General features: G+C 54.1%; 9 protein-coding genes and 1 non-coding gene across 10 annotated transcripts; 8 read left to right on the top strand and 2 right to left on the bottom strand.

Annotated features, from left to right (window-relative positions):
• The first annotated feature begins 442 nt into the window (after positions 1-442).
• On the top strand, positions 443-524 carry PICMEDRAFT_t92. The gene has a single exon. It is a non-coding gene; the product is annotated as a tRNA-Ser (tRNA).
• A 1,277-nt stretch (positions 525-1,801) lies between these two features.
• Positions 1,802-2,209, top strand: PICMEDRAFT_24355 (hypothetical protein; the record flags this gene model as incomplete). Its single annotated transcript, XM_019162347.1, has 1 exon — positions 1,802-2,209. A coding segment is annotated over one exon (408 nt), but the record flags the coding sequence as incomplete, so codon positions are not given.
• Positions 2,210-3,043: 834 nt separating this feature from the next.
• On the top strand, positions 3,044-5,186 carry PICMEDRAFT_154202 (hypothetical protein). The gene has a single exon (XM_019160820.1). It carries the CDS (start codon positions 3,365-3,367, stop codon positions 4,940-4,942), a length of 1,578 nt encoding a protein of 525 aa, XP_019017281.1. The 5' UTR covers positions 3,044-3,364; the 3' UTR covers positions 4,943-5,186.
• PICMEDRAFT_26540 (hypothetical protein) lies at positions 4,985-5,239 on the bottom strand (the record flags this gene model as incomplete). The annotated part of the gene is made up of 1 exon (XM_019162452.1): positions 4,985-5,239. A coding segment is annotated over one exon (255 nt), but the record flags the coding sequence as incomplete, so codon positions are not given.
• A 709-nt stretch (positions 5,240-5,948) lies between these two features.
• Positions 5,949-7,719, top strand: PICMEDRAFT_17363 (hypothetical protein). Its single transcript, XM_019161568.1, has one exon. The coding sequence runs from the start codon at positions 6,035-6,037 to the stop codon at positions 7,535-7,537; it is 1,503 nt and encodes a 500-aa protein (XP_019017279.1). The 5' UTR covers positions 5,949-6,034; the 3' UTR covers positions 7,538-7,719.
• Positions 7,720-7,776: 57 nt separating this feature from the next.
• On the top strand, positions 7,777-8,344 carry PICMEDRAFT_154025 (hypothetical protein). The gene has a single exon (XM_019160810.1). The coding sequence runs from the start codon at positions 7,913-7,915 to the stop codon at positions 8,294-8,296; it is 384 nt and encodes a 127-aa protein (XP_019017278.1). The 5' UTR covers positions 7,777-7,912; the 3' UTR covers positions 8,297-8,344.
• A 589-nt stretch (positions 8,345-8,933) lies between these two features.
• PICMEDRAFT_17362 (hypothetical protein) lies at positions 8,934-10,823 on the top strand. The gene has a single exon (XM_019161567.1). The coding sequence runs from the start codon at positions 8,954-8,956 to the stop codon at positions 10,469-10,471; it is 1,518 nt and encodes a 505-aa protein (XP_019017277.1). The 5' UTR covers positions 8,934-8,953; the 3' UTR covers positions 10,472-10,823.
• Positions 10,824-11,339: 516 nt separating this feature from the next.
• Positions 11,340-12,089, top strand: PICMEDRAFT_22334 (hypothetical protein; the record flags this gene model as incomplete). The annotated part of the gene is made up of 1 exon (XM_019162249.1): positions 11,340-12,089. A coding segment is annotated over one exon (750 nt), but the record flags the coding sequence as incomplete, so codon positions are not given.
• On the bottom strand, positions 11,983-12,851 carry PICMEDRAFT_154124 (hypothetical protein). Its single transcript, XM_019160815.1, has one exon. It carries the CDS (start codon positions 12,743-12,745, stop codon positions 12,251-12,253), a length of 495 nt encoding a protein of 164 aa, XP_019017275.1. The 5' UTR covers positions 12,746-12,851; the 3' UTR covers positions 11,983-12,250.
• A 207-nt stretch (positions 12,852-13,058) lies between these two features.
• Positions 13,059-13,562, top strand: PICMEDRAFT_59705 (hypothetical protein; the record flags this gene model as incomplete). The annotated part of the gene is made up of 1 exon (XM_019163382.1): positions 13,059-13,562. The coding sequence occupies one exon, from the start codon at positions 13,059-13,061 to the stop codon at positions 13,560-13,562; it is 504 nt and encodes a 167-aa protein (XP_019017274.1).
• Between the last annotated feature and the right edge of the window lie 27 nt (positions 13,563-13,589).

The raw sequence follows: 13,589 nt of genomic DNA, 5'->3' as shown, positions 1-13,589 counted from the left end.
GTGCGAAAGCCACACTTTCCTGGATTACGCAATTCCCGTATCCGTACAATCGATAGCCCATAGTAAAGAAAACGAGTGAATCGATATTATAGTATTCTTTACAGTGTACAGGTAAATTCACGTGCAATAAATAGAGGGATGTCGGAACTAGGTGGTTTTCTGGACTTCTATGATTCCTATGGCCAGGGTATAAACACAAAGAGATAGAGAAGTGATAATGTAATGAGATAAGTTATGCTTCAAGAAAAGAAACAATAAGATGTGGTAGATCACAATCAGATTACGTAAATAAGATTTTTTGAAGAATATATGTATGGCGATCTTTGAAATTTTTCATGTTTTAATAAGGTATATGATTGCAACAAAAACATTATTACAAAGAATCAAGTTATAGCAGTTTTTAGCCCTCTTATAATTCTTCAGCATTTTTAGTCATGTAACTGGCAATTTGTCCGAGTGGTTAAGGAGAAAGATTAGAAATCTTTTGGGCTTTGCCCGCGCAGGTTCGAATCCTGCAGTTGTCGCTTAAACATCATATTTTTTTGATGTTTCTTCTGCTTTAGAAACATTTTGTTTATATTTCAACCTTCATCGTCTTTTTTTTTGAGCATCAAGCAGGTGTGATAAACCCGTGCTTCAACATTAAAGCATGGAAGTACGGATGAACGACCAATTAGCATGAGGGAAAACTTTCTAGATCATTACAACAAGAACGAGCTCATTGCAGACTACACTGTTGAAAGGAAGATCGAGTACAGGGACGTGGATTACTTTCTCCCGAGACAAGACGCTCGGGATATACGGCGACGGTTGGACATATTAAGGAATTTCAGTGATGGGGATGTACGTGTCAAATACTGGAGTAAGTTGCAAAATGTTGGGAAAGATTCGCCTGCGTGTTTCATTGAGATGATGAGATATCTGGGGAACTTTGAGTTTCTGTTTCACAGTGCCAAAGACGAGATCGAGTGGAGCTGGATTTTCAGGAAGCTCCAAGTCAACAGCCGCCATCGTATTGAGATGCTCCCGGGTAACGTCGATTTGAATGGACTCATTACGGATTTGAATGAGCTGAGGACCAGGGTCGACGTTCTGCTGAATATAGGTGGGAACAGCCACTTGCTGAACAACGCGCTCTATTCCTTGAGGGGTCTTGTTTGGCTCAACGTGAGTAACAGCAATCTGAGCAACGACAAGATCCAAAGTATTATACAAGTAATCAACAGAGGAGGGCTGCAGAACTTGAGAGCTCTCGTGCTTACGGGGAATCCCGTCCTCGATATGAAGAAGTTGGAGCAGGATTTGCGGCGACTGACGAAAGGGAAGCTACAATATCTCGAAACGGACTGCGAAGAAGGGGGCATCGAAGGAGAAAGTAACAACGGGGACAATGGCGGCACTCTCGAGCGGATAGAGGTCAGCGGCGAGTTCAAGCTAATGAACGACGCCAAAAAATTTGACTATCTTGTTCGCAGGGGGATCATTGACGGTGGGGGCGGGACCACCGGCGGGATACTGGTGGACTACATCGTATGCAATGCCTTTGAGTGGGGGCACGCTGTGAAGCAGGGATTAGCCACCTCGTGTCTGGGACGAAGCTACCGGGTGGTGATGGACCCGGTAGGGGCGCTGACGCTGGAGCGCGCGGTTGGCGAGAAACTTTCACGGTACATGATGAGGAAGGAGGAGGGAAGTCCAGTGGTAAAACGACGGAAAAGGCCCAAGACCGGAACAGGGGGGCTGCCAAGCCAAAGCGGAAGCAACAGCATCTGGAGATAGTCAGAACACAGAAACGATGTCGGTAAATCTTGCGAGCCTCGAGCCGCAGCAGCTTGTTGCGTTCAAACAGAGCACACAGCAGGAACTGATCCATTTGCAGTCCTCCTACGATGCGTTGGTGCTGGCACAAAACAAGTACAGAGACTGCATTAACAGCGTGAAGCTGATAGAGCAAAACAGCCGGGCCGAGGGCGCCAGCGGAAACGAGATGCTTATTCCCTTGACGTCCTCTTTGTACGTGCAGGGCCAGAACCGGGTGGACAAGTTCAAGATCGACGTGGGCACGGGCTACTTTGTGGAGAAGGACGGCAAGGAGGCAATTGCCTTTTTCAACAAGCGGATCGACAAGCTCTCTGGCGACTCGCTCAAGTTGCAGCAGCTTCTTGCCGACAAGGTGGGCTTGATGCAGAGCATCGACACCGTGCTAAGAGGGAAGCTCGCTTCGTCTGCTGCAGCGGGGGCGCCGGCGGCAGCTGCAAAGACGACGGCTTCGGCAGCAGACAACTAGACACCGAGGTAGCGATGCACAAGCACCACAAGTGCACACACGCCCCTGGAGACAGCTGACCCACAAGAAGAAGACTTCGAGGACCTGGAACGACCGACACCCGCCGCCGCGGCTCACGTGGTGTCTGTTGCCCGCTTCTATACTTGTGTAGAAGTACATAGCCATAAGCAGGTTTGATAGTATACCTAGGCCGCCGGGATGTAGAACACCCTGCGGGAAGCGATGACACGACCTAAATGCTGCAATGGGTCCAACATCGGTCTGTTCATTTGCCACATGTGACTTCCAATTGTGTCTGAAGGCACAATTGCCAGAGTGGCCTTGCAGTGTTTGGCCCTGAGAGTGCCCAATTCTGCGCAAGCCTGCACGAAAACAGAATCCCTTGTCGACAGGGCACACTTTAGCCAGCCAGCCAGCAACAGCAGCAGCACACATCCCCGCCTTCCACACACGATACGACAGCAGACAGGCCTGAACCCGTACCCTATCTCGAACTCCAGCGCAGACACGCTCTGCACGTCCTCCACGACCTTCTACGCTGTTCTACACTGTTCTACGACCAATGGGGTATTTGTTGGCCCCTGAAACAGCCTCTGTTTACGCCCGACTTCCCTGCTGGCCTGTTTCAGGTGACGTACGGGGCACGGGCCGGCCGCCGGCGGCGCCGGTGGGCCAATCAGCGGGCGGGCCTCGGTGCTGGGTGCCCTGTGCTCGGCGGTTTTGCCGACGGAGGGCACCCCGCGCGGCCGACCGCCCGTGCCTCGGCGCGCAGGCAGCCAATGGGAGCGCGCGCAGGGCCAGGCCTCGGCGATCTCGCCGGACGGGAGCTATTCCTGACACGTTGTCGCAGGAAGGGGGCGTCTAGCATGCGGAAAGCGGCCAGAATTCTGGCTGGATAGGTCTGAGTGTGGTTGAAATCTAGCGTGTATAAATACAGGGGTGCAATCCGCTGGTCAAAGTGCTCACGAAGGGTGTCTAGGGCGTTGTGGAGGTTTGGTTGCTTCTCTTGAGAGCAAGCAAGCAAGCAAGCAGGCAAGCAGGCAAGCAGGCAAGCAAACAAGCACCAGAAGTACAAACATGGCATTCACCCCTAAGATTCAGGTCAACACCGACAGAACCACCTACACGGACGATGAGTTGACGTCCAAGTACACGTACGAAAACTCGATTGTCTCGGTGGACCCGGCTACGCAAGCCTACAAGGTGGACACTGTAGAGACCGACTTGACGTTCAAGCTGGACTTGAAGGTGCCAAAGGTGGGTATTCTCTTGGTTGGTCTTGGTGGTAACAACGGTACCACGTTCACCGCCGCGTCGATCGCCAACAAGAACAACATCGAGTTCCAGACCCGGGAGGGCCCGTTGAAGGCGAACTACTTTGGCTCGGTGACGCAGTCTTCCACAATCAAGTTGGGTGTGGACGCCAAGGGCCACGACGTGTACGTTCCTTTCAACTCGTTGGTGCCAATGGTCAATCCAAACGACTTTGTCATCTCTGGCTGGGACATCAACGATATGGACCTCTACGAGGGCATGAACAGGGCGCAGGTTTTGGAGTACGACTTGAGAGAGCAGTTGAAGCCATACATGTCCAAGATCAAGCCTATGCCTTCGATCTACTACCCGGACTTCATTGCACTCAACCAGGACAACAGAGCCAACAACTGCTTCAACAGAAAGGGCAAGGACGGCGAGGTAGACACGAAGAACAAGTGGGAGCATGTCGAGAAGATCAGAAGCGACATCAAGAGCTTCAAGGAGTCCAACAAGTTGGACAAGGTCCTGGTTCTCTGGACGGCAAACACGGAGAGATACTCCAACCTGATCGAGGGTGTCAACGACACGAAGGAGAACTTGATCAAGGCCATCAAGGAGGGCCACGAGGAGGTTTCGGCCAGTACCGTCTTTGCCGTTGCGTCGATTCTGGAGGGCGCTCCGTACATCAACGGCTCGCCGCAGAACACGTTTGTTCCCGGGTTGGTGGAGTTTGCCGTTGAGCAGGACGTGTTCATTGGCGGAGACGACTTCAAGAGCGGCCAGACGAAGTTCAAGTCTGTGATGGCCCAGTACTTGGTGGACGCGGGCATCAAGATCCGCTCGATTGCCTCGTACAACCATTTGGGCAACAACGACGGGTACAACTTGTCGTCTCCAAGACAGTTCAGATCGAAGGAGATCTCGAAGGCGTCCGTCGTGGACGACGTGATCGAGTCGAACCCCATTCTATACAACCAGGCGGAGAAGGAGGGCATCGACCACTGCATTGTGATCAAGTACTTGAAGGCCGTCGGCGACTCCAAGGTCGCGATGGACGAGTACTACAGCGAGTTGATGCTGGGCGGCCACAACCGGATTTCCATCCACAACATCTGCGAGGACTCCTTGTTGGCCACGCCCTTGATCATCGACTTGTTGGTGATGACCGAGTTTCTCTCCCGAGTCAAGTGCCTCAAGGCCGGCGAGACCCAGTACGAGAAGATGTACACCATCTTGTCGCTCTTGAGCTACTGGTTGAAGGCCCCGCTCACCAGACCGTCCTACAAGCCCATCAACGCCCTCAACAAGCAGAGAATGGCCATCGACAACTTCCTGCGCATCTTGGTGGGCTTGAAGCCGCTCGACGAGTTGCGTTTCGAGGAGAGGCTCAGAAACTGACTCCGATCCTGACATTGCTTATCTAATGTGTATATACTAATTCTCAAACTCTTCGAGGCACTCCACCACCGTCTTCAAGCTTTCCAACACGTTGTTGGCTGTCACCCGTACGACTCGGTCGTCCACGCCCTGGACGTCGATGCGCAGCACCCCGCCACAGTCCTCGCTGCCACACACGCTGTACTCGATTCTCGACTGGTCTGGCTTGAGCACCGGGTCTGGCCTTAGCGCCTGCTCGGCCACGAGCGCCTGCTGCCGACTCTGGAACGGAATGTCCAGCTGGCTGTGAGAGAAAAGACACAAAGTGTTAGTATGCTGCGGCGGGGGAGACGGAGCCCGAACGGGCGACGGCGACGACGACGTACAGAGACACGGGGAACGCAGACATGGCTGGTGTGCTATGGTGTGCTGTGGTGTCATGTGGTGTCATGTGGTGAGCCATCCATCCTGTCGCCCTGAGCCCCTGTCCGGCTGGCCGCCGTCGATTCATGTCGTCCCCTCCTTCCGCATGCGGCATCTTGCCCTGTTGTCCTGTTGCCCCCGCCGACGCGTCGCTCCCCCGCCTTTCCCGCCCGGGCGCGGCCCCCCGCCGCCTCGCCTTCCCCTCCCGTCAGCAGCCAATTCGCCCCCCGCCGGGGAAGTCCAGTCCCGTTCAGGCATTTTTTGCGATTGCGCCCGCTGACCTTGCCGCCGCAGCCATTGGTCAGCGGACCGGCCGCCCTGGGCCGTCGGTGGCGGACCGGGCCTGCGTGGTTGTTTCGCGCGCGGCGGCAGCAGCAGCAGCGGCGGCCTTTCCCCGCCCTCCCTATTGTCTGGCCAGACCCAAGTGCTTATTAAACGTTGCACCAGAGGAAGGTAGGGTGTCAGCGGTGGGTAGCCCTATAAATTGGGAAGTTCTGCTGGTTGTGGTGGAATTGAGACCAGGAAGTGGTGGGATTGTTGTATGTATTGTGTAATCTGTGTTCTTGTTCGGTGTACTTAGCATACGCAGCATACTTAGCAAGGCAAACAGCAAGGCAAACAGCAAGGCAAACAGCAGGCTGAAAAAAGATTTAGCACCAAGCGCAGCTTCTACCCTATTATTCAGAAACCATGTCGAATCCTCCAGTATACACCACGTCCAGCGGATGTCCTGTGTCGGACGCGTTCTCCACACAGAGAATCTCTGTGCAGAACAATGACTACAAGTACAGGCCTCCGGTGGGGCCTTTGTTGATGCAGGACTTCAAGCTGATCGACTCGCTCGCCCACTTTGACAGAGAGAGAATCCCAGAAAGAGTGGTGCACGCCAAGGGTGCCGGGGCCTACGGGTACTTCGAGGTGACGGACGACATCTCGGACCTCTGCTCAGCCAAGTTCTTGGACCAGGTGGGCAAGAAGACGAAGATCTTCACGCGGTTCTCCACGGTGGGGGGCGAGAAGGGCTCGGCAGACACGGCCAGAGACCCCCGGGGCTTTGCCACGAAGTTCTACACCGAGGAGGGCAACCTCGACTTGGTGTACAACAACACGCCCATCTTCTTCATCCGGGACCCCACGAAGTTCCCGCACTTCATCCACACCCAGAAGCGGGACCCGCAGACCAACTTGAAGGACGCCAACATGTTCTGGGACTACCTCACGGCCAACCCGGAGTCGCTCCACCAGGTGATGTACTTGTTCTCGGAGCGAGGCACCCCTGCCTCCTTCAGAACCATGAACGGCTACTCGGGCCACACGTACAAGTGGTACAACGCCAAGGGCGAGTGGAAGTACGTGCAGGTGCACTTCATTGCCAGACAGGGCGTGCACAACTTGAACAACGAGCAGGCCGGCAAGCTGGCCGGCGAGAACCCGGACCACAACACCCAGGACCTCTTTGACGCCATCGAGAAGGGCGACTACCCTGTCTGGGACTGCTACGTCCAGTCGATGACCTTGCAGGAGTCCAAGAAGCTCCCATTCTCCGTCTTCGACTTGACCAAGGTCTGGCCCCACAGCGACTTCCCCTTGAGACACTTTGGCCGCTTTGTTCTCAACGAGAACCCAACCAACTACTTTGCCGAGACCGAGCAGGTGGCCTTCTCGCCTTCCAACACCGTTCCATCCATGCAGCCTTCCAACGACCCGGTCTTGCAGTCCAGACTCTTCTCCTACCCAGACACCCACAGACACAGACTCGGTGCCAACTTCCACCAGATCCCAATCAACTGTCCGCTCAAGTCCGGCTCCTTTGCTCCACAAATCAGAGACGGCCCTATGTGTGTCGACGGCAACTTGGGCAGCACTCCGAACTACGCCGGCGCCTACAACTGCCCAGTCCAGTACACAGCCGCCGCCAAGGTTGCCCCAGACGGAGCCGACGAACAGTACCAGGGCGAGGTTGTTCCTTACCACTGGGAGATCTGCGACTACGACTTTGCCCAGCCAGCCAAGTTCTGGGACGTGTTGGGCAAAACCAACGGCGAACAAGAGGCCCTGGTCCACAACATTGCCGGCCACGTGCAAGCCGCCAAGCCTTTCATCCAGGAGAGAGTGTGCGAATACTTCTCCAAGGCTAATCCAGCCATCGGACAATTGATCAAGGAGGAACTCAAGAAGTTGAGTAAGTTATAGTTAGTCTGTCACCACGACAATGAGGTGACAAGCTTTTTCTTTTTCATGCCTTTTGGTTTTCTCTCTTCCTTCCCTGCTTCCTCCCTCCTCTGTATCTTATCCCTCTCGTATATTCTTTTTTTATTTATATCTGTGTTTCCTAATTTGACGATCTATCATGCACCAGCCCGCTTGACACTGAAATTTCACTCCACACGATAATCTCTGCCCGATCTGGCGCTCTGTCCGAGACCGCTGCCGCCGTGTCCCGATCGGGCAGGTGAGTCAGGCCTGCTGGACCAGCGCCCGGGCGAGGGGGTTCAAGTTTCCGCATCGGGAAGGCGAGTACGAGAGTGATAAGCTTACCTGGAAAAAGCCAGGATCGCTGTCGTTCGGATGGAGGAGCCAGCCGGTGGCAGACCTGCACCCACCGGTGCAGGGAGTATAAAAGGAACAAGTGCCCGGGTGCAGACTTGGTCGGGCTCTTTCTTCGCATCAGGGTCGACGCCAGACACGGAGAGACCAGACACCGCACCCCCCACACACACCCCCCCCCCCCACACACACACGATGGCTTGCAAATGTACACAAAAGGCGATGGAGATGACCAAGGCTAAGGAGAGCTCGTGCTGTTCCTCGAAGACGCAGCAGACCGCTGCCGTGTCAAAGAGCTCCAAGAGCTCCTGCTGCAGCGGCAAGGCAGCCGGCGACAACAAGCCTTCCAGATGCTGTTGCGGGTCCGGATGCGGATGTCCGGGCTGCAACACCACCAAGCTCTAGACACACCAGCGCAGCACACGACAGGCGGCGACCCAGTCCCTGTGGCGTCCCGAGATGACGGGCCTATCTGCGGTGCAGAGCCCGGGCGAAGACATCTATATATCTATATAACTTCCGGGGAGAAGACGGGCGGACGGGCGAAGACGGGCGTCGCCGCTCCCCCATGCATATCGCTGGACTGTGTAACACACCACTAATCGTATCAGAAAGTCGGACTTGGACCGTGCTGTAGCGGGCCGTGTCGTAGCGGACCGTGTCGAAACCCTCTGCATCAGCATCCGTGTTGGCATTGACATCACGGGCAGCTCCCCCACGACACCATACTCTGTCGCAGACTCCTCTTCTCTCACTCCCGCTGACGGTGCACGGGTGTGAGGCAAAACCCGCAAAAGAGGGGAGCAGCGTGCTGACGTCAGCAGACTTCTCTCAGAGGCGTGCGGCCGGCCAGTGGCAGCGAGCGAATTACAAAAACAACGACTTTTTTTCCTCCTCTGGGGCCTCAGAGAGAGAGAGGGGGTGGTTGACCAGAGAGACGGTGGTATTGTTGAGCAGCATTGACGACATAATCATCAAGGTGGGGCTGCAGAACGCACGCAGGCACAGACGCACAGACCTCCATTGAAACTACTCTTCCACACACACACACACGTGCAAAAGATGCTTTCCTTTGTAAGTAGAACATCGTCTGCTGCTGTTAGACAGATCCGTCCCTCCCAACGTTTGTTTGCAACGCTGGACTCCACGCCAAACAGAGTGCACGGCGGGTTGCAGGACAAGGACAGAATTTTCCAGAACCTCTACTTGCAGAACTCGCACAAACACGGCACGGAGCCATGGGACCTGAAGACGGCCCAGAAAATCGGTGACTGGTACAAGACCAAGGAGATTCTGCTGAAGGGAGACAAGTGGATCATCGACGAGATTAAGAAGTCGGGCCTCAGAGGCAGAGGTGGTGCTGGATTCCCATCGGGGTTGAAGTGGTCTTTCATGAATCCTCCGAACTGGGAGCTCAACGTTGGACCAAGATACGTTGCGGTCAACGCCGATGAGGGAGAGCCAGGTACCTGTAAGGACAGAGAGATCATCAGAAAGGAGCCTCACAAGTTGGTTGAAGGGTGTTTGGTTGCCGGTCGTGCGATGAACGCCACCGCCGCATACATCTACATCAGAGGTGAGTTCTACCAGGAGGCTGTCATCCTCCAGCACGCAATCGACGAGGCCTACAAGCACGGCAAGTTGGGCAAGAACGCCTGTGGCTCCGGCTACGACTTCGACGTGTACATCCACAGAGGTATGGGTGCCTACATCTGTGGTGAGGAGACCGCTTTGATCGAATCCATGGAAGGTAAGGCCGGTAAGCCAAGAATGAAGCCTCCTTTCCCAGCCGGTGTGGGTCTGTTCGGTAGACCAACCACCGTCACTAACGTCGAGACCGTCGCCGTCGCCCCAACCATTCTCAGAAGAGGTGGCGACTGGTTCAACTCCTTCGGTAGAGAAAGAAACTCCGGTACCAAGTTGTTCTGTGTCTCCGGCCAGGTCAACGAGCCATGCACGTTTGAAGAAGAAATGTCCGTCCCATTGAAGGAGGTTTTGGAAAAGCACTGTGGCGGTGTCATCGGTGGCTGGGACAACCTCCTGGCCGTCATTCCAGGTGGCTCCTCCACTCCAATCTTGAACGAGGAGACCTGTCAGGACCAGTTGATGGACTACGACGCCCTCAGAAACGTCGGGTCCGGTTTGGGTACTGCCGCCGTCATCGTCATGAACAAGCAGGCCGACGTCATCCGTGGCATACAAAGATTGCTTGCCTTCTACAAGCACGAAACGTGCGGTCAGTGTACCCCATGCAGAGAGGGCTCCACATACATGTCCAAGATGATGGACAGATTGGCAGCCGGCCAAGCCAACGAGAAGGAGATCGACCAGGCGCTCGAGCTCACATACAAGGTCTGTGGTCACTCCATCTGTGCCATGGGTGAAGCCTTCAGTTGGCCATACCAAGGCTTGGTGAAGAACTTCAAGCCGCTCATGTTGGAGAGAATCAAGCAGTACAAGACCGAAAACGGCCTCTTGGACGGCGGCCTCAACAACGGTGGCTGGTACGAAACCGCCGAGATCAAGAACGGTGAGGTCATCAAGAACCCAATGCCAAAGGAAGCCTTCCACGGCCATTGAGCAGCAGAGAACGAACAGACCTAAACCGGGACTCTGTTGGTCGCACCAGCTAGTTGCCCTCCCCCTCTCCACCTTGCATTCATTACAGTTACCCCCAGCCCTCACCCTCATCCCCCACACACACAACTACTGCTTCGATGCCACCCCGAGTTTGTTTCTCCTCTTCCATTCTTCTACTATTCTTCCATTCTTCCATTCTCCCATTCTCATTCTCCTTCTTATTCTTATTCTGATTCTACTATTATTTTTCCACCCACCCAACCCCAACGCTGGCCTTTGTTGCGGCTGAACAGCCGACCCCAGGCCGCCCAAACTATTTATATCTCGTGTATCCCACTTAAGCAAAACGTATTTATTATAAGCTTCTTCACGTCTCGTGTGCCTCGTGGTTCCTCTCGAGTTACCCGATCGGTCTTGCCGAGGAGTCGCGCCGGAACAGAGAACGTGGGCCGGCGTGATTCATTCGTCGCCAGCAGAGCAGGAGAAAAGAGGTCCGTCTCGTCTGCGCAAATGTCAAGTGCACAGAGACACGGCAGAAGGCTACGGAGGATCAGCAGAGCTCTGAAGACCACAAAGCAGAACAGCACCAGACTTGCAACTTGCCATGAAGTGTTCATCAGCGTTACTTGCAGCGTCGCTGCTCCTGAGCGGGGCGATCGCGATATATCCTCCTCCTGCAAACATCGACTACTCGGACGACACTGGGGATTTGGTGACAATCCAGAACAGCAAGCCGGGAGCTGTCGGCGGAGTTGAGTCTGCGACCAACATCGACCTCACAGGCACCAACAGTGCGAAGGGCTATGCCTTGAAGGAGTTTGACGACTCCAAGAAGGACAAGTCCGCTGGCTCGAAAAATACCGGGAAGAATGAATCCAGCGACAGCAACTCCTTGACGTCGCCATTCTACTCGTTCTACCTCTCGATCTCTATGATTGTTGTGAGCGAGATCGGTGACAAGACCTTCTTGATTGCAGCCATCATGGCCATGCGTTATCCGCGTATGGTGGTCTTTTCGGCAGCGTCAAGCGCCTTGATTGTGATGACCATTCTCTCTGGTGCGATTGGCCACGTATTGCCACAGCTCTTGTCGCCAAAGTTGACTCGGGCAGCAGCTGCGGTTTTGTTCCTCGTGTTTGGCGTGAATCTCTTGCGGGAGGGCCTCTCTGTCGAGAAGAATCAGGGTGTCGAAGAGGAGCTGGCGGAGGTGGAGGAGGAGATTGCAGCCGTGGAGCTGTATGAACTCTCATCCAACATCGAGAAGGGGGAGGCCGGCGACGGCACGACTGCTGCAACAGAGCAGCCGGTTGAATGGAAGGCCAAGTTGAAAAACTTGGCATTTTACATCTCGTCTCCGGTGTGGTTCCAGACGTTTTCAATGACATTTTTGGGCGAGTGGGGCGACCGGAGCCAGATCACCACGATTGCTATGGCTGCTGGTGCCGACTGGGAAATGATCATTCTTGGTGGCTGCGTTGGTCACGCCATCTGTACGCTCATTGCGGTTCTCGTGGGACAGTACGTTTCCACCAAGATCAGTTTGAGAACCATTCTTCTCGGTGGCTCATTTGCATTTTTCATCTTCTCAGGCTTATACGGATATGCTGCGGTCTACGAATGATGCTTACTGATTCTACTCCACTCCACTCTATTCTTTCCCATTCAATATATTCGCCAGTGACATGTACGTATATAGATACACTTACCTAGGACTCACCACGAGTTGTCCATAGTTTTTTGCATTTTTTGCCCCCCAAGCAAGTTCCTGTTTCGAGTCACTCACTCTTTGCTCCCGAGAAGCTCCTTTATTCGTTGCGTCAGCACGAGTGAAAGCTTTTTCTGCGTGTCCACACCAGCCTGTGGGTACTTGCTGCTAAGGTATTCTTCAAACTCGGCAATCTGAGTCCTGCCACTAGAGCCGGTCCTTGTCGAGTTCGCAGCAGTGCCGGCCTGCCGCCTCTTGACAGACTTTTTGTTGATCGTCTTTGCAATCTTGCTGTACCTGTCCAACATCCGGGAGGTAATGTCCCTATCCTTGTGCGCACTCGTCTGGGCCTGTTCCTGTGTTCTGCTCTCCTCCTTCTTCGTTATCACGTCCGTGATGTCGAGAATGTCCACCTCGAGCTCGGCATTTCCCTCGAGCTTCTGCAACAACTCCAGCGCAGTGATTGGTCGGTTGGTCTCTGGATCAAAGTTTCTATACTGCATTTGCGTATGCACTCTCTGCCCGGCTTTACGAAACGACGGCACCCTGGCTGAAGACGACAAGACCATCACCCCAGTCTCTTCTGTGGTGAAGAAACAAGGCAAAAATAGCCGATGAAGTTACGTAAGCGCGACATCAGGATTGCTTGCGGGACCGTGACAGCCATAGATGGGTTGGCTGGAGATAGACAGATAGATAGAGGAGGCATTGGTGTTTTGTCTTGGACAGGGAGCCACAAGACGCTGTCTCCACATACAGAGCACATTGAAGGGTATTGCGATGCTGCTAACAAGACTGGGAATAAGAAACCTGAGCACGACGGGCAGATGCCTGGCCGTGAAAGGCCCCAAATTCAACACACAATTGTTTATCGAGGATATCATGAAGGACGGGAAGTTCACCGAGGAGCAGGCTCGGGTGGCGTCGAACATCATCGCAGACTCTATCAATGATGGCATTGAGTTGTATGCGTCAAATTTGATCAGCAGGGAGATCTTGAACAAGATGTCGTACAAACAGAAGGTTGATTTTGCAAAGTTGAAGGGCGAGTTACAGATGATCGACAGGAGTGACTTCAACTCGATCAAGAACGAAAACGAACGGTTGCGGAGTGAGTTGGAGAAGATGCGGATAAAGTTCAAGGAGGAGATCAACAAGAGCTTGAGCAGTGTCAGGTTGGACCTCAGCTTGGAGAAGGGGCGTATCAGAGAGGAGAGCAGCATCTACGACTTGAAGATCAAGGAGACGGACACGCGGATCAACCAGGAGATCTACAACTTGAAGGTGCAGATCGACAGCGTGAAGACGACGGTCTTGCAGTGGTTGTTCGGTGTGTGCGCCGGTACGTTTTCGTTGGTGTTGGCGTACGCCCGGTTGGTGAGCTGAGAAGAGAAGACCAGGTCTTGTGTTTTT

The sequence above is a fragment of the Pichia membranifaciens genome (genome assembly GCF_001661235.1).
Source record: "Pichia membranifaciens NRRL Y-2026 unplaced genomic scaffold PICMEscaffold_4, whole genome shotgun sequence".
Classification (NCBI taxonomy): Eukaryota; Fungi; Ascomycota; class Pichiomycetes; order Pichiales; family Pichiaceae; genus Pichia; species Pichia membranifaciens.
Note: the sequence above shows the minus strand (reverse complement) of the source record. Positions and strands in the feature narration are given on the sequence as shown.